General features: G+C 36.9%; 2 protein-coding genes across 3 annotated transcripts in view; one reads left to right on the top strand and one right to left on the bottom strand.

Moving 5' to 3' along the window:
• Positions 1-995: 995 nt before the first annotated feature.
• LOC148840862 (von Willebrand factor A domain-containing protein 2-like) lies at positions 996-13193 on the top strand. Its single transcript, XM_088924045.1, has 12 exons — positions 996-1047; positions 1740-1873; positions 2760-2869; positions 3390-3581; positions 4701-4834; positions 5303-5441; positions 6283-6338; positions 10700-10807; positions 11047-11064; positions 11147-11716; positions 12259-12810; positions 13051-13193. The coding sequence occupies exons 1-12, from the start codon at positions 1002-1004 to the stop codon at positions 13191-13193; spliced, it is 2202 nt and encodes a 733-aa protein (XP_088780171.1). The 5' UTR covers positions 996-1001.
• A 4650-nt stretch (positions 13194-17843) lies between these two features.
• Positions 17844-24930, bottom strand: part of sh3tc1 (SH3 domain and tetratricopeptide repeats 1) — a 32912-nt gene continuing 25825 nt past the window's right edge. For both annotated transcript variants that reach the window (XM_088918135.1, XM_088918130.1), the window contains exons 14-17: positions 24075-24197; positions 21068-21218; positions 20090-20286; positions 17844-19481 (exon numbers count right to left, since the gene is read on the bottom strand). In XM_088918135.1, coding sequence (XP_088774261.1) covers positions 19230-19481; positions 20090-20286; positions 21068-21218; positions 24075-24197 — 723 coding nt within the window. In that variant the 3' untranslated portion in view covers positions 17844-19229. The remainder of the gene's footprint in view (positions 19482-20089; positions 20287-21067; positions 21219-24074; positions 24198-24930) is intronic.

The following is a 24930-nucleotide window of genomic DNA, read 5'->3' as shown; positions in this document are numbered from 1 at the left end:
AATGTACTTAATCTAAAGTGGCCCTTTTTTCTCTTTTGAAAGTTTGTTACAGCTAAACTTTTAGTACAGCTATTTTATTTTGTAACTTAATATTAAAATACCTGATCTTTTTTTATGTGATGTACTGTATATTTTATGTCTTTAATCCTGACAATGCAGTTCATGTGTTTATGTATTTCTAGTTATGGATGTTGTGTGTGTTACAACATGTACTTTTTCAAAAGTTCTTTAAAAAGGAATAGAAGAAAAGTGTTAAGATACTACATTACCCTTTTGTCTAAACAGAAATAGAATATACTTCCATTTGGAAAGCTGTGTATAGATCATTCTGATCATTTTAGTGTGCTAGTGTGTTTTCCATTATTAGTCAATCATTTTACGTGGTCTGTTTTAAATTGGTAAGGATGTTTAATATTGAGTCAAGTAACATTGTTTACCATGTTACTTTCAATTATTTTTTAGGAGTCAACACTGGAATATGAAGACGAATATGATTATGGAATTAATTGTGTTCTATCTTTCTGTGTTTGGTAATGTATTCACACATTTGGTGGTTTATAGTGGTATTTGGTGGCTTTTGTATTACAATTTCTAAGGTAGCCCATACCCATACCTTACCACTGTGATAAAGTATTCCCTTTCCTTTCAAATCCTATTGTAAAAGCCATAGAACAATGAAAAATAAAATAAAAGATATTTACTCATACAGTATACAGAAGAAGTATTGTTATAAATCCACAAGCCTGGATTTTCATTGTCTAATTACAGCACATTAACCTAACCATTTTAATTGGAGGACATTTAATATTTTAATTGCAGTTTTGATTACAAATTTAGAATCTGCAATGGATATTGTGTAAAAACAGAGAAAAAAACTATATTTGCAGAGACGTGTATGCATGTATTGGGGTGCATATACATTGCTGTGAATAAGTAAAAAAAAAACTTTGAACTTTTCCTCTGCATTTTTAGTCATCTGTGGAGAAAGCCTGCAACAGCTTATGGCTGAGAAAGACACAGTAGTGAAAATATCAACTGCAGGGAATTGTGAGTATCTAAAAAACTAAAAAAATATATTCGTTAACTATATACAGTACTTGTAAATTAGAAATATATAATTGATAAAGTGCAAGTAAGTAGCTGCATCAGCATGCGTAGGCTGCAACGAACAAGTACAGGTTTATTCCGTGCTGAAAAGAGAAAAGAGACAGAATTTTTCGGCTGTGGAGCCTTCTTCAGCACACTGCACCTTGTGGGTTGATGAAGGCTTTGACATCTGAAGAAGACTCCACAGCCAAAACTTTGTGTCTCTTTTCTTTTTTAGCATGAAATAGACTTTTACTTGTTCCTATATAACTATATATTGATATGTAATTAGAAATATATTATTAAAAATAACATTTTTTCTTTTACAAAGTGCGCATTCTCTGAAGAGTTAAAGAAAATTCAGCTGCTTTCAATAAATAAGCGTTGACAACTGACATCATCAAATATTCAGAAAATAGGGTGGGATATGATCCATCCAAATAAAGGGTGGATCATATCTTGAACAAAAAATGAAGGTTTAGCATGTGCTACTAATTCAAAGTCATTAAAAGTTTTGCTGCTGGTATAGACTATTCCACTGAGAGACAGTTTAGTTTAGTTTTGTTTAAAGTACATGGAAACTTTGCCTAGGTGAAACAGATTTCCTCATTTTTTAACATCTTTGATATTTTTGAGGATTTTCTCTCTTTCAGTGATTCAGTGTTCAGCGGCCATTGACATTGTTCTCCTTCTGGATGGCTCCTATAGTATCGGAAAAGGAAGCTTTGAAAGATCAAAACATTTTTCCATGAAAATGGTTGATTCATTGGACATCAATCCAGACCGGGTGAGAAGCATAGTATGCATTTATAAATTGAATAAACAGAATGATTAATAACCACATTTTAAGATTAAGAAACCTGACAACACTGCTGCAATTGCCAATTGTTTCAGGTCCTATTAAAATCCAAACAGTTGATGAAATACAATATAATGTTTCTGTCAATCAGTCTCAGGATCTCTGTCTTACTGTATACTGTAATTATATTAAAGTTTTTATGTGAACTACTCCATCCCCAATTAAAACAAAAAAAGAATAAAATATGAAAAATGGAAGCATTCCCTCCTATATGTTTCTAATCTTGATCATCCCCACTTGTTACAGTCAAGAATGTACCAAATTAAATCAGACAATTACAACAGAAACACCTTGCAACAAGTCCCTAACTGCAACATCAGAAGTACCTCCACTGCCACACCAGGACAAGCAGTCTGGTTCAAAGAGAGCTCCATATAAATAATATCAAGATCGGCCAGGATCCAATGATATCAGGGGAGGGCGTGTTGGAGACTCCCAGTGCAGCATCAGAATCTTTATGCTGTAGCTGCAATCAGACCAGACAGTCTCTGTATTCCATGGACTGGTCTTTAACTACGTCTCTACTGGGTGTAAATTGTAGCCTGATCTGAGGAAAGGCCAATATGCCATTTAGGAGATTACTTGCTTCACACCACAATATCCAAACAAAAGCTGTAGGGTGCCTTTAGGAGCATGTAAAGGTAGGATGAGAAATTATGCCATTCCTCTTTTCACTTGCTCGTTATTTCAATCCTTGAGCCCACTCATGGTGAAATTCAATAGTATCAATAGTGCTGAATTGTCAAATATTATTTAATATTAATAAAATAACAATGGTGTCTATGTGTGTTGATGTCTGCTTGTTGTTCTTTAGCTACAAATTGGAGTGATACAGTATAGTTCCAAAGCAATATTAGAATTTGCTCTTAATATTTACCCTACAAGAGAAGAAATGAAGAAAGCGATCAAAAATATTTACTTCAGGTAAGAGTAAGTCTGATTTCTTGCCTCCTGTATTAGAGCTACTGTCATCTCTAAACAGATACAGTAGGTCTGTGTTCCTTGACAATATTTTTTATTTTGGGACTGGTTTGATTGGCACGATGGGGCTAAAGTCCTCTTTCTTTCTAGTGATAGCAAATTTTGAGTTTGACTTTACTTTGATAAAAACAAAAGTAACTAATAGTTACACTGTAGGCTGAAAATCAAAGTTTGATCTTGTTTTATACCTTAAACAGCTTAAAAACATTTAATTTAATATTTACAGTTTTCCCAACTGTATTCTGTTTTTTCAAGTTCAGCAATACTGCACTTGCTAATTTTAAACCTTGTCTTCCTAGAACCAATGATCATGCCTTTATGAATAAAAACATAGGTAAAAAGTAATTACTAACAAAAATAAACACAAAAACACTCATACCAGACTACACTGTTATATCTAAACATATCAGTCCTTAGGGATTTACAACTGATTTACTGAATTAATTGTATCCTACATTTCAAGAGGTGGGAGCACTGACACTGGTCGAGCCATAAAGTATGTTCTAAGGAAAGGCTACAGAGGAGGAAGAAAAGAAACACCCAAAATCCTAATCCTGCTGACTGATGGAAAATCACAGGACAATATCATGGCTTCTGCTGCTTTAGCCAAGAAAAGTGGAATAAAACTATTTGCAGTGGGAATCAAACATCCAAAGTAAGCAAACATGAGATATTTCTGTAGGCCATAAATGATACAGATTCTCAGTCCACAATGTTAAATATCTGAACTCTCAGCTGATGTTTTAGAGGAAAAATGTTGTCTTACACATTAGCAGAATTGCTGCTTTTCTTAAAAGATTATTGTGGTTGTTCCCCCACTCTAAGTCAAACAGTTAAAGTCAGAATGTTCTCCACAATATCACCCATGATTAATTAAACCTTAGTGTGAGTGTGTGTGTCTGTGTCTTCTTTGAGATGGACAGGTGTCCTGTCCAGTGTGTATCTTATCTAGTGCCTGTTGCTTGCTGGGATAGGCTCCTCTCCCCCATGACTGTGTAATGAAAAAAGCAGTTAGCAAATGGATGAATGGTTGAAATAAGTATGCTTTGTTTAATAAAAACATTTTGATTTTTCAATATATCTACATTTTTGCAGCCTTAGGAATTTCTCTCTTGAGAATTTCAATGGCTTTGGAACATTCCCTTTGGGTTTATGGCCAGACTCAGTACTTATAAAAGCAACCTATTGGACTCATAAATCATTTTACATGACAGTCAGTTATAAAGTTTTTTTTAATATAAACTGTTTAAGTGTGTATATATGTAAACCAAATTATTTACAGTACAAGGTGGGCTTGTATAATACAGACAATAAATAATCTCCTAGTAGCACAGAATGCAAGCTGCATATAACATAAAATAAATAGGAAAACATTTGTTTGGATTTATTTTTTAGAGCAGAGAATGGAATTGCTATGATATATAATCTGTCGTATCCTTGATCAAATGACGATTTATTACACTTTTTTAATAATCAAAAATGTGTTGTAAAATTTGTATCTGTAGCTGGAATAGAATAAATTAAGAGGGGAAACAGGCAATAAATTAAACGTATCTCATCGTAACTGATTCCCAGATTGGTTCCCTTTTAAATGTTTAATAAAGGTGTTATTCCCAAAAGCTATATAGTGATATAGGTTTATCATTTTAGAATATAGAAACCATAAAATGCTTTGAGTCATTGAATTCAATTATTTTGGACTGTGATAAATTGAAGACATTGATTAAAAGTTTTCATCTGTCTAATAACCTGTGACTGTTCATATCCTCTTCAGATGGGAAGTTCTTCACAGAGTGGCCAGCAATCCCAGTGAGCTGTATGTCTTTTTTGCTGAACAATATGACGATGCAGTCAATGGACTTGTCACAACATTAACACAGACATCTGTTTGCAATGATATTCATCCTAGTAAGTGATTTCCCCACTAATTAATAATCAAGCAAAATAAAAGCGTCTCATTTCAAATCTTAACTACCTACTTGTCCTTTTTATAAATCAATACTGTATTTATAATGCAATTAGTTAGATGTTCCCAATTCTGAACTTATATGAAAGGTAGTCAGTGCTGGCACCTGTTTTCCATGCCATTACAAGTCTTTGTTTCAGCTGTTCCTTAATTTGTCGACGTGGGTTAATTAAGCATTGAAGGGACAATTCAGTACTTAATTTACTGGAAGGCAGCATAGAATTGAAGCATTAAGGATGACTACCAATGATTTAGATCTAACTTCTCTTGGATGGCAAATTGTGAATTAATGTAAGAATTTACAAGGTTTTGACAACCAATGCCAGTCATTTCTGTAAAGGTCTGATAATAACGAATATAAATTTATCCTAGGAAGTGTTTTGAGAACTTCAGGCTTTTTATCATTTCAGCATGTAAAGTGGTGTCACACTACTGCCTTAGAACCACTATAGAAGCTCACAGAGAGTACCAGGGAAATCATGTGTGCTGGAAAAGTAAAGGCAAAGGATTACATGGAGGTCCTATGGCCAGTATGTGTCCTTACTATGGGTGAGTTAATTTATTTTTACTAATTATCTGATGCCCTTATCAAGAGTGATTTCCAATATATACAGTATATATGAAATTTACAGTTTTTATTTAAGTACTGTACCAATAATGGTAATCAGACAAGTTAATAAAACAAAGAAAAATGCAAGGACAAACTGGAAGAACAGCACAAGCTGTGCTGTGCCAGGTAAATTAATAGGAAGAATTAAAACAGTATGCAGATAGTGGAGATACAAAGCATTAATGAAGGCAGAACAATTGCATACTGTACATTCTATGTTTATTGTGAATAACAGCAATTAACAAATCACATTGCAGTTTGGGAGTTAAAAGCGTGCAAAAAACTGTAACTGAGCTCTGGGAGGTCACAGGCGCTGACTAAACAGATAAGTCTTGATCAAAGATGCCAAAAGGTGGTCAGGGAATAATTGACGCTGGAATTGTCAGGACAGAGGGGAAACAGAAAGTCTTGTAGAATATGAGAAGAGAGAGTGCAATTGGAAAAGATAAGAGATTTAAAAAGTCAACAGTGAACAGTGGACTTCTGGATAAGCTGAAGTTGTTCCTCCTGTTTATTACTTTGTTACTAGACTGTACCAGAGAAAAAAAAATAAAATGCATGCTACTGTATTTGAAGATAGGAGGTGTATAATTGTTAACCCATATACATTTTTTTGCATAGTAAGCTGGTGTCAGGACGTTACTAGTATTGTTTTGTAACTCCTTTGTTTTAAAATTTTCACCACTTGCTGTATCCTCACCCTCTATTTCATCACAATATACTGTACGTACTGATTTTGAATGACAATTCATTTTGATTTTATATTGCTCTGAATTCCAGATGGAAACGTATAAACAGAACATTACAAAGTCGATGTCACCGTACACTGTGTCCAGGTACAGTACTTAATTTTTGGCACAATCATTTCATTAAAAATATTTTTTCATGGGAAAGCATCTGATTTAGCATCAGATTTTTGCGTTTAACAATTATTAAAAATCCTGTGCAAAACAACATACTGCTGAAGGACCTTTGGAAATGCACTAAAGACTCTTTTTTGTGTTGTTTTGTGCTGCTAAATGTGTTAATTTAATTAATTCAGCCTGTAATTATAAATATGTAGATAGACATTCACAATATTTATTTTTGCAGGCTAATGTGGTACAGTATGTTTTTTGTATTGTTCATTTGTAAGCTGGTAAGAAAGTCCTGGTCTTCAGTTATTACTTCAGTGAGAAACGTTATTACTTTTCTGGAGCATCATTTACATGGACATTTGTTCCTTACATCACAGATTTCTATACTCATCAAAATTTTTAGTTTGTATGGAGAGTGGGAATTTTTCATCAGCTTGTTCTATGGAGTGAAGTCCTTACTTGTTTAAGTGTAACATGTTAAATACTTTGCACTACATATTACTAGTTAGTGGGACATAAAAAAAAGTTTGAAAGTAAGATTAGGATGTTCCTTGGAATTGTTTGAGGTTGTTAGATTATTGTACACAATAGTTTCTGTACTGACCATAAAAAACCTTCTTACTCCATTACCTCTCATACATGTTGTTTGAAAGACGAAGTGTACCGATTTTGAATATTTATTAAATACCCAAAATGCGGTATCATTTTGATTGGCTTGTTGACTGACTGACTGTTCATGACAAATTGTAACACATTTGAAAAACTTGACATGACAGCTCCATAACACTTGTGGTACAGCCAGGTGTGAGCTGCTGTAATACGGATCTTTTTATAGTTCCCTGTTTCGTCAGAAGTTCTTGACCACTGAAAGTCTCTAATTCTTGGTTTTTAACTGCAAGCTGACCGGCTGTCTTTCTCCAGTTGATCTGGTGATGAAGGACAGCAGGTCATTCCCCACAATTTTCTGGAGAATGTGCTTAAGAAAAGAACTGCCATCTTGTTTCTGCATTTCACCCTCTTATAGTATATATCAAGCCCTCCATGATGGAGGACATCAGCCACTAGAAGATTAGTCTTCTCTTTTTCTAATTCCCTTTTGATATGAACTTTTGGGCCTCAGGCATCACCATCATCAGTTTCCGCATTCATATGCTGCAGATCTTCCGTTCCCATCTGCAAGTTTTTTTTCCAGTCCTCATTCTCAGGCTTTCTGTCTCCTAGCATTTTTTATGTCTCTTCCACCAAGGCATTGCTTTGATGCTATTACTGTCACGATTGTAGTCCCTCCTCCTTAAGGGCGCTCCGGCTCTTTTCACTTTGGATATAATTCTGTGCACCTGCCCCTTGTTCCAGCCTCCTTAAAAGCCAGACACTCAGTCAGTTCCGGGCTCTGCATCTGATTCCCATATCATGCGAGCCCAGGTCCTGATGCGTCTGGCTCCGTCATGTTTTAAGTCTCTGTTCCTGTTTCCCTTGCCGGTTCTGACCCGGTTCCCGTTTTTAATCCTTCGTCGTGGATGGATCACCTGGCAATGGACTTTTGCCTGTTTCTTTTGCCTATGGATTTATTCTTTGGATTGTTTACATCGGCCACACCTTCCCCGTACACCTGTGCACCATGGACATGCCCCCTGTCTCCAGTCCCGTCTCCTGCATGACTTTTTCCCCAGTGTTTCCTCACTACTTCGGATTGTGTCGTCCGCATAGAGTCCGGAAAGAACTATTCCATTACAATTACTCTATTGAGAAGTCTGTTTAATGGAGTTTAAAACGAAAGTTCGGGAGGGATGACAGCAACCAAGTTCAATCAGACTCAGCTGTCAGTATATGTAATCAAATCTGATGTAATTTCCTCATCTAAAACATTATAAATACTAGTTCAGGTAGCTGCGTCAGCATGAATAGGCTGCAAAGGAACAAGTAAAGGTTTATTCCATGCTGAAAAGAGAAGAAAGGTGTTAGGGATTCAGTAAGAGAAACCGAAACCAATTAATGAACCCACTTGCAGGAGCTGATAAAGCCTAGCTGTGATCCAAAGAAAACAGTAGTAGAAGAAACGAGCCGAGAGTCCAGGGGAAGCCAGAGATCCACACAGGGAGTGAGTTACCGAAGCCAGACCGTAATCCGAAACCGAAGACGAAGGAAAAATCCAAGAGTCCAGGGGAAGCCAGTAATACAAAACAGGGAGTGAGTACTGAAGCCAAGCCATGATCCGAAAAACCGTAGTCAAAGGGAAAAAACCGTAGTCTGAAAACCAAGAAAGTCACAAAGAGGAAGAAGGCGTAGCGCAACTAGGAAGCTCGAAAGGAAAACCAATACTGAGCAAGGAGGTAGGAAAAGACTAGTGCTTAAGTACAAGATGAGATGGGGGTGTGGTGGTGAATACGTACACTGATAGGTAGACTAATGAAGTAAGACTACGCCTTCTTCTGCCTCTTCCGTTGCCGGGAGGCAGGGATCGTAACAAAAGGAAGAAAGGAAACACAATGCTTCGGCTGTGGACCCATACCCGAAGAAGGCTCCATGGCCAGAATGTTGTGTTTTCTTTCTTCTCTTTTCAGCATGGAATAAACCTTTACTTGTTCCATTATAAATACTACACGACATCCACTTCTCTCCCTCCCGTACATCTCCAATCCACCTGTACACCATCTCCACCTTGTCACGTTCGTCATCCCTCCACTAGAGAGCGCTCCCGATGGCAAGGCCTTTTCCCCAGGCATCCTGACCATCTGAGTCCGGGGCTCGGAGCTCCTTGATCCATTATGGTTTTATTTTCCAAGTTCCTGGATCACTTTTCCCTGTCTTTGTCTTGGATTGATCTCCTGGCTACCTGGACTTTGGATTGCACCCCGTTTTCTCCTTTCAGACTCCCACTGGACTTGTTCGCCTGCGCTCCCCCTCGCACCTGGATCACCGTCGGCACCGCCCCCTGTCAGTCCTCCCATCCATTCCTCTCCATGTTTTCCCTGTATCCCTTTTCCAGTCTCTTCCGGATTATACCATCTGCACAAGGTCCTAAATGCGCACTACACGAAAGTCAGGACGAGCTCCCTCAACACACCTTTACAGATGCCCCTTGGTCACTCCTTTCTCTACATGGATGTCCCAGCCTCCTTGTCCTATGGCCAGGCCCTCAACCAAGAGGGTCAATCCATATTTTGTTGCCTAAAGGACTCCATTACGCTAAACCTTTTGTTACGTTTTATTCTTGGGTGTTGTTATGCCTAGTGAACTATCTATTGAGTCAAGATGAACTTTATCAGTCGTTTAATCACTTCCACCATTATATATATTTTTGTCTCTCACAACACAATACTCTATCGCTCTATTATCAAAAAGTCACTAGAGGGTGCTGTTCCCAAGACCAAAACCTATACTGTACTGTACAACTTTCTACTTTATCTGGTACATTTCATGTCTCCACTTACTGCCCTCTGACATACTACAGTACAATATATCAGCTCATTTACTATATGACACATTCTGACTGAAATATGGGCACATGTAATTACAGTAGGTGGTTAGTAATTGGCTTTTGAATGTTGAAAATCATGATAGAAAAACACAGAAAGTTACCATAATTTCGTGCTTATCACAACAGTGCCATCGTTATGTTAGAAGAACACCTCATCTTGACTTGTCAGAAATGAGGCCTAGTTTTTTAGTGAGTAATCAAGGTTTTACATTGACCAGCCTGATAGACATTAGAGAATGTATTGCAGACATGCCGAAAAATATTCTAAACACTGGGGAGGTCAAAATGGGTTTTTTGGGCAGGGGTGTCTGGTTGCTTTAGAACTCCTTACGTAGAGATTGAAGGAAAACAAACTGTACGCACTACATTGATCAAGTTAATATGACTGAGGGACAACAATCTAGTAAGACAAGTCCCCATGATGCTCATGTAACAATGGCTTTCTTTTGAGATGAGAATGTGAGGGTTATGCCATAAATGTTCTACCTGATAGACTTGAGCCCATTGAAATGGGGAAAAGTTGAGAGAATGTGGCACCTGGAACTCAGAGATCAGTGCCCAAACACATGCTTATCTAGGCTCTAGAAGAGGAATGGGACACAATCCACAACACAGCATCAGCAAACCTTTGCAAAGCATCGGTCACTAATGTACAGCTTAAGCCTTTATTGCTTCCATTGGTGGCCACGCATTCTAAACAACATGAATTTACCTACAATGCTAGAGCACCTGCTACAAAGTGGGTTTTTAATATTACTGAAAATAACCTTGGAAATGTATTGCGGTTATATATTTATTTTGATGCTTGGTATATTTGTTCTGGTCATTAGATCTAATAACTCATTCATACTGTATGGTCTAGATCCCTGTGAATCCAGCCCTTGTTTAAATGGAGGCACCTGCATTACAGAAAGCGTGGAGGATTTCAGTTGTCTCTGCCCACTGGGATATGGAGGTGACCAGCATTGTGGTAAATCAAGACTGATTTTTTTAATTGAATGCACTTCCTCACTCTTTTCTATAGGAGAGACATCAGACTATCAAAGAAACTCTCATATTGTAATATCAGAAACAAGTAATTGTGTACTCTTTTCTTAGAATCTCAAACTGATGTTTAATCATTATCGTCAGCTCCACACTATATCGATGAATGATTTTGATCGACATTAAATAAATTCCATCTAATTTTGCATATTTGTTTTCTTACAGCTGGAAACAGATACCTTAGTAAGTATGTGATAACATACAACAAATTGTAAGTTGTCCATAACATCCTTTATACAATTACAAAAGAGCTTGCACTCTTTAGTACCTGCAGGTCTAGTGGGTTGTGCAGTGGACCTGTTCTTCCTGATAGATGGATCATGGAATATGGGCCTTGAAGAGTTTCTTACAGCTAAAGATTTCATCAAGAGACTCATCCAGTTTGTCACTTCAGCTTCTGTCAAAGTTCTAGTTGGGATCGCTCAGTATGGGGACATCCCAGTCATGGAAATCCCTATTGGTCATTACGGCAGTGTGTCAGACTTGATGAAGGCCATCGATGTCATCCACTTCATGGGAGGAAAAACATTCACTGGGAAAGCCCTGACGTACACCGCTGAAAACGCATTCAGAGCTGACCGAGGTTCTAGAATGGAGGTTCCTCATGTCCTGGTGCTGCTGTCTAATTCTAAATCACATGATTCAGTGATAGCTGCAGCAGAGAGCACCAGAAAAATGGAAATATTCACTCTGACAGTGAGCAGGAAAAAATTGTTCAATGAAATGAGCCACATCACTGGGGATCCCCATCTGGTCTTTACGTATGCTCACCCACAAGAGTTGTACAGCAAAGTGCAAGAAATCAGAACAACAATTTGTGGGCTAAATGCCCCAGGTGAGCAGCTGTCTTCTCTATCTGTTTATGACATTGAATACAAAATATACTGTAAATATGGTGTTTGTCCATTTGTCTGTACAAATAGCAGGATAAATTTTATTTTACGCATTCAAAATAGATATTAGTAATGTATATAGTATACATATTTTACTGCACACGAACATAACAGTTATAAATGAGAGCGGGCCATTCACCCTGTCTGGCTGAATAGTATATCATTCATCCAATGATCCCATCTAGCTGTTTCTTGAAGGAAGCCATGGTATCAGCTTCAACAACATACAACTTATTCCATCATCTCAAGCCCTGTGTGTAAAGAACAGCTTCCTGTTCTCAGTTTTAAATGCAGTTTCATTTAATATATACACATGTACAGTATGTTAAAAAAAACATTTACATTGTTCATGAGAATACATATCTGTATGTTTTGCCGATTCAATTATTTTTCCACAATTTAATTTTACAACATGTCAAGTAGACAAGTAGCATTTCAATAAAATAAATATTTCAGCTTAACATTGTACTCTCTGTTGCCACAGGTTGCTATTCAAAGCCCCTGGACCTGGTATTTGCTTTGGATTCATCAAATAATGTCGGTCGGCATGGCTTTCGGCAAATTAAAAGTTTTGTCAAGAATGTCATTTCCCAGTTTGACATTGATGCTGAGCTCACACAAATTGGAATGGTTCTATACAGTGACAAACCTCGAACAGCATTCGGCTTAGATAGCTTTGACAGTGAAGGGAAAATGAAAAAAAGTGTGAGCTTTGCTCCTTATTTGGGTGGAACTGCTCAGATAGGGAAAGCTTTGCTTTACATCTCAGAAGACACCTTAAGTGTCCAGAAAGGCGCTAGGCTAGGAGTCCAAAAGATGGTTGTTGTAGTAACCGATGGACAGAGTTCAGATGATGCCACTCTCTTTGCGGATCAACTGAGACGACGTGGAATAACAGTTCTTTCAATTGGGCCTGGAGCTGTGCCATCCCAGACTCTTTTGAGATTAGCTGGCAGCTCCAGATTTATGATTCCTGTTCCTTCCTATGAACATCTAAAGCATTACGTGACAAATTTAGTACGCAGGATATGTGAAGGTAAGTGAGTTATGAACCCTAATTACACAGTTTATTAAGATGGATATTTTCTTTATGAAGTCTTTATTTAATATTACTATTGAAATGAATTATGTACTACTGTATAGAAAAGAATTGGAACATCTTGCAGTATTCCAAAATAAAACATTTTTTTTAGTATTTTTATCAGCCAAATAAACTTGCTGCAATATAAACACCTTGGATATAAAAAGGCTGTTCACATTTTATTTCTGTTTATAGCTGGAATGCCTTCTGTCAGTTTGTGTCTACCCAATCCCTGTCTGAATGGGGGAATCTGTCTGCAGAGAAATAGAAGCTATAGCTGCCAATGCTATGGTTGGAGAGGAGCACACTGTGAGGAACGTATGTCAACTCGTTTCTAACTTCAGCAGGATTTGCCAATATTCATTGCATAACAGTCTCGGTTTTGCAAAAAATAAGTACCTTCTATACTTATACTGTAGTAAACTAAGATTGTTCTAGACCCAATATAAAGGAGCATCATTATCCACAAATGTATAAGCAAACCCACAGACATACTGTAGACAGTGAAATATGTTCTTAAGTTTTATAATATTTCTAAAGATGTGCACCATTACATTTGTTTACAAGGCAGAAATAGCTATATTAAACCTATTAAGATGAGTGGTTTGGGAGATTACAAATACATTAGTTCCACTAATCAATGAATTTGCTTGGAGCACAGATGGAGTCATATATTGTAGATCTGAAATTACTGCTTTTCTACTGTAAGTCTTTTTAAAGAATAAGCACCTGAAGAAAAAGAAAAAAACTTGGTAATGTGGCTCAATAAAGACAATGAGCAGATTTATGTTATCGAGAGCAGAGCTGGAATGAAAACCTGCACACTGGCCCCACCGGACCAGCTGAATGACCCTGGTCTACATGTACAGTATGTCATCAGCCAACTGTGACCACAATTCCCCATGTGGAAGTGCACTATTGACCAAGTACTGCTGAAAGGATCTGCAGATTGCCTGATGACTCTATTGTTTCCAGTGTTGGGAGTGAGTCTAGTCAATCTTAAATCTCCTACAGGGTCTGTGCAGCATGTAATGTACTCACCCCAACAGATGCTAGAAAGTAATACTTGTGTCAATGATGGTTAATAACAGGTAAATCTAAATTGGAAGGAATTTAAAAGACTGTAAGAGATCCCTCTGGTGGTTTAATCCCTTAACTGACACTCCAGATCCAGTTGCCCTCTTACAAAGATGTAAAATAGCCACATTTAAAATACTGTTGATGATTTACAGTATACACATTTTGTTCAATTTCTAGGTCTAGCCCTTCAAGGGACTTTCCTGCCATGACGTGCTATGTAACGTAATCTTCTTGTCTATGCTTGAACAAAGCCAAAAAAGGTACAGCCCCCCTTGATCATGTCTATACAGCTTTGCTATAGTTTTCCACAAATTAGAGGATCACAAACAATGTGATTTCGATTTGATCAATTTGAACGGAGTAAGTTTTCCATTTAGCCTTGTGTTTCCATTTCCATTGTGACCAGGATTAGGTCAGGGTGCAGTAGTAGAGGAGCAATCAGTATAATTATCAACATCAATATAATTATTATCTTAGGACATACTGTAATTTAAGTGAAGGGGTAATGTGTAGTTACAAGGGCTTAGTGTTATTGGGGGATGTAAATTTACAGGGTTCTGGTGTAGTTCTGTGGATACCAGTAGGAATGGTGGGAAATAAATATTTATGGTTTTATGTCTGTTATAGTATATAATATTATTTTTATTTGTAATTACTTTTTGCACTTTTTTTGTACTGTTTGCATATTGTGTAATATTCTCTCTGTGTGTAAAATAGCTGCTTTGATGCATGACAAATTTCTGATAAATCACAATAAAAGTATAAGTGTATTGTATTTAAGCCATAAATACCGTTGTTTAAGAGACCATGTGGAATAATTCAAAGCCAATATTTTTTTTACAGTAAAGTCTTTCATATTGTTTATACAGAATTAATAGTGTAACACTCAGGGTTTAAAAACCTAAACAACAGGTATGTGCCAAAACCAAAGATGTTTTGTGATAGATGAAGGTTTACTGAATTATAAAATAATTCATGAGGCTGTCATGGTAGCATGAAGTTTAATGATGCTGCCCATCAGTGCCAGGGCTCTGGGTTCAATTCTGGATTTGAATATCTGTGAGGAGCTGGCATGCTTTTTCCTCCAGTTTCCTTTCATCTTATGATTCCTTCCACATCTCAAATCAAATTTAAAATTATCCCTTTCTCTTCAGCTCCTCAATGGACTGGTGTCCTGTCTATGAGGAGAACAGTTATGTGCCTCAATCGTTCCTCCTGCCCTATGGGTAAAGGAAGGATTGTGACCCTTGCCAGAATAGAATCTTTGAATTCTAAATTTTTTTTTTAATATGTGAAATAAAGGGTTTTTTTCTTTCTGAAGAAATCTTAAATGACAAACTACTGTATTTTTTGGCAGTATCTCCTTACTGCAACATGTATACCACCTTCCATACTACTCTCAACCCACTAGAAAGAAGTCTTCTTTGAAGGAACCATTTTTTTCTTCACTTGTATTAATGCTGGGAAGTAAACAATAATGAAACAGTATACTAGACTAGTTGTCTAATGTGAAAATTTGCAGTTTGAGAATTCTGATTTATCATATTGTTTACTTCCTGTACTTGTCAATACAGAATGCAAGTGTTACTTCCTTAAATAATCACCTTTATGTGATGACGTACTCAGGCATATATTGCTAAACATGTTAACTTCTATTAACCACCTTTCCGTGCTATAAATCATCTACTGTAATTATTAATCTTACCATGTTCAATCAGTGCCAGTTAGCCACTGACTCAAAAGATCAGATTGATATGAAGACCGCAAAGATGCTTTTAGCTAAGGTAGTACAGTACCTTGCACCCCAGATCCAGAACAGTTGAACTCTAGTGCCAATGTGTGGACAGAAACAGCTTCCACCTAGTTTGGGCTAACCTAATTTCCACTGGTTTCAAAGTAAAGGCAGTTACTGTTGCAAAAGCAGAGGATGACTGCAGCCAAGCCTGTCAGTAATGACACATTGAATTGAGGAAGACTTTTAGCATTTACCTTTTATTAAGTATATAATATGGTGACTATTTGCCTTTGCTCATATGCCTTTTTGCTTAGCAACAGTATAAAAGGATAATTCAAGCATATTATTTGACATTTTGATATTAATGCTACAACCGCAGAGTGTCTAGCTCATTTCACACCTTTTGTTTACTTACTTCCTTTTGTCTATATACAAGGTAAAATTGCTTCTTAAGAAGAACGTGGTCAATTACAAAGAAATGTTTCGTAGAGAGAAAAAAACAACTCCTAATATGGAAATTTAGAATGAGCTTTCCTGTGTGAATTTGCCGTATAAAACTCATTGCATTTACCATCTCGCTGGGGAGGTTACTCACAGATCTGTATGGGAGACTGCACTCAGATCTGCATGATTGTATCCTCCCCACACGCATGAATAAAGGACCCTGCTTGACCACACCTAACCGGAGTGAAGAGTTTTCTCCGACAGAAGTTTGGCTCAATCTCCAGCAGCTCCCAGGCACAATCATTCCTAAACTGTGCAGCCTAGACTTCACTCAGCAGGGTACTAGGACTCATTTCACAATCTGCATGGAGGCTTCATGAACTATTAAGTGTGAAAGAACATTAAAAAGACTACTACCATGAGAGGAGATAAGTAATTGTTTTTGTTTCTCTTAGTTTTTACAAAACTTTCTAGGTATTTGGAAGTCAACAGATTTTCATGATAGTCACTGAAATGAAATTTTAAATCAATACAGTATGTAATTACAATCTACTATCAATGATTGTATCAGTTACTTGGAGGGTGGTAAGCATTTGGTCTATGATTGACTACAATATTTGAATGCTTTAATAGATGCTTTTTAAAAGAAGGGGGGCTTAGAAAGGAGTATGATGTAAAGACCAACAATAGCTTGAACACACCATCTACAGGAAAATGTATTGTAGAACTACAATAAAGCTGGTATGTAAGACCAGCTGACATTTTATTATACTGAGGTGAATGCAAATGTGGAACCTGTTAAGTAACAGGTATTATAGCCTACTAGTATTTATGGCAAAACTGACACATAATTTACTTATTAACTAATTAAAATATACACTCTTGGAAAATGAAAAAAAAACATAATACAGTTTTAACCAGTGTCTTTTGTAGTTTAAATCTATGAAATCAATCCTTTAAGAATGATTTGCAGTCCCAAGTCAAAGTAATTTAGAGATACTGATTCTGACAGTACCCCGTCACGCCCGACATCCCTCCCTAGAGGGCGCTCCATTACTCCCGTTATTGTTCCTGTGATTGTTAAGCTCTCCAGGTGTACCTTCTTAGGTGTCTTATTTAAAGACTAGCTCCTCCAGTCCTCGGGGCTCATCATTAGGGTAAGGATGTCACAAGACCCGCCTGGCACCAGGAAACCCTACGTCCGTCTCCTGAGGGCATAGGCCTCATCCCCGACACCTCCCGCTTCCTGAGCCCGGGGTCTGGAGGATCTCGCCCCGTCGCCCTTGGACCTCCATGTTTTGTCTCTCCGTGTGTTCCCCCCTCCCGGGGATTTTAACCTTGTCGCGTCCCAGGATGGATTACTCGCCGCTGGACTCCTGGACTGTGCCCTGACCTGCCTTTGGACCTGTTTGGATTTGGATGCCATTCTTTGTCTCCTCCACTCACTGTCTTACGGACTGATACTATTATTTTGTGCACTATTAAACCCCTGCATGTTTCCTTTTACCACGCCTCCTGTCTTCTCCAGCTCTTACCGCATTGCATAGGGTCTCCTACAAGACCTGACTCGGATCCCAGTCCATGTCCGTAACACCCCCACCCGACTTTCACTTTCAGCAGGACTTCATTATTTAAATTAAATTTAAATTAAAGGACGAAACTGTAAAATACAGAATCCAATATACAGAATCCCACTTAAAATAAAAAGAAGCAAGAAACCTTTGTCTGAGTTACAAAAGATTTGGATTTTTATTAAAAGAGAGGTCAGATTGTAATATCTGGCTCCTCTTATGCAAACACTGTTAAACAAATGAAAAAAGATCATTACCTTAATAATACCTAAGCAATACAAGAAAATCTCAATAAAGCCTGCCTTAAATATTTTTCAAAGCAAACTAATTTTTAAGATCTCCTAAATAATGACAAATATAGTTAATACATTCGTTTGGCAGTTTCTACAATGGTGTTCAAGTAAATGTACTGTACTGTACCTACAAAGTAGTTCTATTAAGTTGTTGATTTACACATTTTAACAATGAAATGATTACTCTTTATCCAGATCTGACATATGTTAATCTATTTGATAGGCAGAGGTAAAATAGAGACTACTAACTTTGCATCAGGAGCAAGATTTGCCGTTTTGATATTCAGTTTCAGACAAAGTTTATATGCCTACTACAAAGTAATGTAAATATGAAAGATAAGACACACTTCATAAAACCATACTGACAGTCTTCAGTCTTTGTTATTAATTATTCAAATGTCTTATAATATCTGACATGACTTACAATCTGATTAAAACTGAAGAATTAAACACTTTGCAAAGTATGTATGACTGTTGCATGTGACGGTGTAGTGTCATGAAAGCTGTTTGATGTAACTTATAAGCACAGATATTCTCAATATAATAATCACATTTTTTATATGATAAGTGACAGAGACATTGCGCTTCACTTTTGTTTACTCTTCAATAAAAAAGCAGTACAATTATTTCTGAAAATACTGCAAATATTTTACTCTTAATTTCATTATATTTTGTTCCAAAAACAGAAAAATAATGTTCACGATATATATGTCCTATGGAAACCTTTCAATTCTGCATTCCATTTAGGCGTGTGAACTGATGGGTGCTTAAAAATTCTTGCTGATCTAAGGGTGTGGAAGCCTGTGAATTAGAAAAGCTATCTTAAGAGAAATATTTTTTCAACTGAACTAGATGTTTCTGCCAACTGGTTTCATGTTTGACCCTACAACTTGGTTAATCAAGACCTGTCAACATAAAGGAGTTTAAAAACATCCAGATCCAAGTAAAAACAACCTTCACTTTTGGCCTATTTAAGCATCTTGTGAGCACATCATTGGTTGTCCTTTAAAAAATATTCACAAAGCATAAGACAACACACCCAGAAAACCATAATATCAAACACATTCTTGTCGCTGTACTTTGTTGTTTTAAGAGCACACCCAAGTCACTTAGCTCTATAAAGTCAATGTACAGTATTCAAGTGTAATGCCTATCGTGTTCCATTACTTCATCCTTTCCTTCATCAGAGCCCAGCTGCCTTACTTCACACTGCCTTCTTTCACACTGCCTCTTGCTGAGAAGTTCCAGATGTTAGACAAATGTTTTATACTGAGATACGCTTTGGTAATACTGGTCTGGTGACAGGTTGATCCTCCTCACATTCAGGTCTGCAGCAAAGACCCTGGCCTTCTGATAGAAGAAAAGAGAGAGCTCTCTGTTGACAAGGAAGTTGTGATAGATGGTGGCGAGCCGTGTGCAGAGCTTCAGCTGGGACTTCTTATTGCCCAGGTCCATGGCAGCTGCCAGAGCCAGGTGGTAATATCCGGCAGCATCAAAGGGATCCTGCATCACATGTGAAGGAGAGAGTTCATTTTAAAGAGTGTGCATCTCCTGGCAGACTCCAGCCCACGTTTGATCCATTCTATTAAATGTGTGAATACATCTATTCGATGTGCAAGACACACAGCATATTTCTGTAATAAAGATGTCAAACTCAACACATAGTTTACTTACTCTATAATCTATAATCTCTGTTCACCTCAACATGCCACCAGTTTAATTAACATGTGAGTATTAAACTAGTTATGGGCTTTCTAGGTCTCTGTCTTTGTGAAGCAGTAAGGCCTTAAGTGGGGCTCTATTTCACTACTTTAAATAAGAGGTGGTTTTGGGAAGAACAATATTCTTCCACATCCTCCATCACAATTCTAACTTGTTCTTCATTTTGTAATTTCTTACCAAATTCGTAATCACTGCACCAAAATTAAAATCCAACTTAAATTTCATATAAAACATTACAAAATGTAAGTTATGCAATACATAGCCTGAAAAAAAATGAAATTCAAAGCTTGCTGTGGACACACGTTTTGACATTTATACTACCAAGTCAATGGAACATTAAAGGCTGATGGCGCAGTTGTGATATCGCTGACTGAAAAGACCGTCTTTACCTTTAGGTCATAGAAAATCATGTCCCCAAGGAGCTGGTAAACTTTCACATAGTACATAGTTTCCTCGTCAAATTCCAGGGGTGAGGGACAGAGGGAGAGAGCCTTAAGGTAGTAGTGCTCAGCCATCTCATACTGACCCAGGCAGTGGTATAAAGTGGCCAGTCTGTGAAAAGCTACTCGCTCATTCAGCCTCTCGCCTGCAAATTACATAAAGTTTGAAATAAAAACACTTTAGTCATTATCAATACTGACTAGCAGTTTCGACACTGAAGTCATTTTTATTTGATTCTGAATATAAACAAGCTACATTATAACATCATTACACTACTGTGAGATCCAAAATAGTAGCCAAGTCAAAGTTAATATAAATATAAATAAAATAAAAATAAAAATAATATATATAAATAATATAAATAAATAATATAATAAAAAATAATATAAATAAAAATGATACATACTTTCACCAAAATGGGATAAAATGCGGCATGAAGTACATACTGTAATACTAAATAATATAGTTTCTCATAATATGGTAGGAGAAAACGTGTGAATGTAGAAATGCCATCATTGATATTTTGCCATGGCCTTCCAGTTATCCCTTGTTCACAATATCGGGCCCATTTTAGTTCAGCAAAGAAAAGAACTTCTGCATGGGAGCACTGCCATCTGGTGGCAATAGAAAGAATAGTTTTTGTTTTCTAAACTGTGCCTCACTGAAAGAATAGGAATACTGCAATAATGATCTGCGGGTGGGTGTAAGTTTTCATTATGAGAGGCCCATACAGCACATCCCTCAAGGCAGCTCAAAGCTGTTAGGTACTTTAGCAACTGGACATAAATTTGTTTTTTTAAAAAGAATATAAAGAAGTTTGTATGAAGAATTAAACAGACTAGACCACGACAGATTGTTTCAGAACAACTGCAGTTTCAAGGCCCGAGTGTTTTGGAGGCTACAAGCCCATCCCCCCTCTACTTTACCAAGGCTGATGCTGATTGCTAATGCTGCCTGGGCGTGGTCCACGGCCTCTCCGTAGAGCTTCAGCTGTAACAGGAGCTCTGCCAGCTTGTTGGACAGCCTCAGCTGTGTCTTCACATTCCCTGTCTTCAAGGCAATCGGAAGCGCTTTGTCCTGAAACAACACAGCACTCCATCCTATTCCATCCTGGGGCCTGGAATTGAGTTTACCACTCTTAAACGTCTGGGTAAAATTTCATTGCAGTGAGTTGATGTGGTTCAAAACATGGTACGTTTCCAGACCAACAGAAAATGGAAAACAGATTCCATGTACTGTACGTGGTTTCAGGACATCCGAACGTCAATGCTGAGCGAAGGCAGACTGAAAGACCCGGAAATATATAGCCCCAGAGAGAGAGAAACACCGGAAGGAAAGCAGAGAGCCGGAAATGAGAGACAGCACAGAGAAGGAGTGCCCTCTGGCTGCAGAGGGCATGACACTTACATTTGCACCTGTTCTTGGTATTTTTCTGAAGCAATCTTGAGTGAAGCACTTTTTCTCAGGGATAGGACAGCAGTGCCCTGCCTGGGATCCGAACTCAAAACCTTCTAGCTACACATCCAGAGTCCTAAACATTATGCCACAGATAGCGAGCTCTGCATTTAAACTAGTAACTAAAACATTCTACTGGTGTTGTGCTGAAGCACACTGAGAAAATACTGAGAAAATACTTCTACAAAGAGTATAGAAGTATATAATTAAAAATAGTTCTACAGAGAAAAAATTGTACTTGTATCATATTGTATTTTTGTGTATGAGCTTCAAAAGGTATTATTTTCAATGTACTGAAACATATTTTTGATTCCATCATTTTGCAACAAGCTAAAATCCATAAAATGTCCTCTCATCTTCAAAACAGTTCCAAAAATATGGCTAGTAACTGTAGGTTACATAACATTTCTAACTAAATACAGTAGCTGCATGACAACCCTTCTAGATTTAGCCTTAAGCTGGAAGTAAACACAGTCTTCCCACAAGGCATACGTAAACTGGAAAGTACTCAGAGCCTGTTGACATTAGAACACTGGCTCTTGAAACAATTGTTGCAAAATATCAGTGAGAGACACCCATACAGTACATGACAACATCCTTTGACCATTCAATTAGTTTTTCAACAAAGCCATCCTATACCATAACATTCACTGCAGTCGACCCAAATGATAACCAGACTGGCCATGGTCACTAGTGTTGGATTCGTACGATGCCTTTGATGTCTTCAAATTGATAAAGCTGTATATGCTAAAACACTTTTTTCCAAACATCATTTACTCACATTCCAGAAAAATGGACATACAGTACAATTTGATCTTCACAAGCCGTTGTTCAAGCGTACACATTTTAATTGATTTTACTGTATTTTATTTGGACAATGCAATTCCAAAACATGGAATCCAAACCTCATATTTCCCTGGTATAAAGTGAGTTTCTGTTAGTCAGATTCCTTTACACATGCGCAGCCAGTACTGCAGTTGTAGGTGCAAACAGAGGGTAAAAATCGCTCATATAAAACTTACACTGAAAATTTTTATCTGCTTTCACGTCCTCTAACTGAGTAAGTGAAACACCTGGTTTAACTTAAACCCTGAGGAAAAACAATGGAGGTTTTCCATGCTAACACTACTAGTGATTGAAAGCAGAAATACTCTTGCATACAAATCCTGCTATGGTGAATCAGCTTACAAGCTCAAAAACTGGATTTCCTGAATCTCAATACAGTATGGACACATGAAATATGAAACAGATTCTGAAAGTTCCAAATACCAAATGACTTAGGATTACAACACATAAATCAGTATAATTTTTTAACGGACTTTTCTTTACAGAAAAAATAGTAGATTAAAATAGCATTGTATGTTTAACAACTAATGCACTTAATATGATTCTGTGACTTTTTTCCACAGGCTAGTATGATAAAATATTACAGAATTATTTTAATGTGATAATAAAGAACAAAATGTGGCAAACTTGGCATGAATGAATGCCAATACATCTAAAATATTACACAATAAGCAACAATTTAAGCACATTTTAGCAACAACAGCATAGTAAGTCCAAATAAATTATTAAATTAAATAATTCTAAGGTTGATTTGTCTTACACAGCAGTTATACAACAAGGCAACAAAGTTCTGTCAATGTCTTGAGATGAAGACACATTAAATATGGAATGAGATTTAATTTTGAGGGAAAATGATCAGGATGTTTTAGCCATGTTTAATAACTTGTGTCAAAACTGACTTACAGTTGAAACAGAAATATAGCCATGGATCACTCAACTGTCATCTCACAATTATTTAAATAAAGATCTAAATGTGCTTGAAAAATGACACAAGGCTGTTCTGAAGTTATATGCAAATACTGAAAATGTATTTTAAGATCACAGAATTGGTGGAAAAGGACTAGACAAAAACATGTTATTATGTCAGCAATATTCCATGTATTATGACATTATGGGGGTGTGAATAGGATGGAGCTCTTCACAGTAGGATGAGTCATAAAGATACATTTATAAAGGGATATTATTGGAACAGTGTTATTCACGTGAAAACATGCCAAATGGCCAAAGGCAGGAATTAAAATTTAAAAAACTGGACAAAGGAAATTCTGAAAAGGATCATAACACAAAAAAAAACAATAGGGAGTCCTCATGGAAAATTGAAACATAAAATCATGAAGTTGGAAAAGGATTTAAAGAGTAAGAGAATGAAATCTGGCCTGCTGTTGATGTTAATATACTGTAATAACTACTCTTACACACTATCCCAATTATTTTTGAAATAATCTTTAACAGGTTCCGTGATTATTCAGTGCATTAAGAATGAAGATTCCTGTTATAATCAGACAAACGTCTAAAGGACAGAATTCAAACATTACTATAACATTCAATAACACCTATATAATGTAGTATTTGCAGCCTCCGCCATTTACTCATGATGATTTCAGTGAAATTCAATGTTTTATTTCCACCTACCCTGTAGAAGGTCAGAGCTTTTTCCCTGTCCTGGGAGCTATTGAAGAACACATCCCCTGCAGCTTCTAACAGCTCCAAAATGAAATGCATGTCTGCAGTGCTTAGACAACAATCTTGTGCAACCTGCAGAAAATGAGGAGACAGTAAAGTGAGTCATATTCACTTCACTTTTTGCTGAAACATATGCCACCTGCCATTTTGCTATAGTGGACAGAAATGAGTTTCCTTTGGTGAGGAATTAGACTGGATGTTCCAGGAACTTGAAGATGTAACACTATGCTTTATTAATGGACTGCGACTTGTACTTTTAACTTCATTGAACAAATAACCAGAACAAATGCTGTTTTCACACTTTGTAAATCTTTCAAAAATGCTTTTGTACACCAACAATTTTTCCGTCAAACTCAACTTGAAAGGGAGGATTTACTGTGAATTGCACATCGTAAAAAATGATACGTCTTTCTCACTGTCTAATTTTGAAAGACTTTCCTGACTTATTTTGAATAGTTTTTTATAGTTGCTTTCAGCAGCATTTAAAATTAACGAGGAAGAAGTATTGACATTTTAACCAATTTGATTCAAATTAATTAACATATACATTCCAGGACTGAAGGGAATGTCCTACAGGCTAAAGAAACATAACCTTTTTAGTCCCAGACAGAGAAGACTACAAGGGACCTGATTCAAGTATTCAAAATCCTCAGTCACTGACATAAGTCACCCCAATGGAATTCTTCAGGTTAAGTGGTGAAACACAAACTAGAGGACATATAGGTATGCATTTAAAATTGTGATCAGAATGCACATTTTACACAAAACATTACAGGTTACAAGCTACCCAGTCATGTTATTAAAC

This window comes from Atractosteus spatula, chromosome 1 (assembly GCF_055471065.1).
Source record: "Atractosteus spatula isolate fAtrSpa1 chromosome 1, fAtrSpa1.hap1, whole genome shotgun sequence".
NCBI classification, from domain to species: Eukaryota; Metazoa; Chordata; class Actinopteri; order Semionotiformes; family Lepisosteidae; genus Atractosteus; species Atractosteus spatula.
The sequence above is the reverse complement of the archived record's forward strand: the minus strand, read 5'-3'. Positions and strand labels throughout refer to the sequence as shown.

Bases quoted from the DNA above. Each gene is read 5' to 3' on its own strand.
- LOC148840862 (XM_088924045.1), top strand. From the start codon at position 1,002: ATGGCTGAGAAAGACACAGTAGTGAAAATATCAACTGCAGGGAATT. The intron at 4,835-5,302 runs GTAAGTGATTTC...TTATCATTTCAG, and splicing joins TTGCAATGATATTCATCCTA to CATGTAAAGTGGTGTCACAC. The intron at 11,717-12,258 runs GTGAGCAGCTGT...CTGTTGCCACAG, and splicing joins TTGTGGGCTAAATGCCCCAG to GTTGCTATTCAAAGCCCCTG.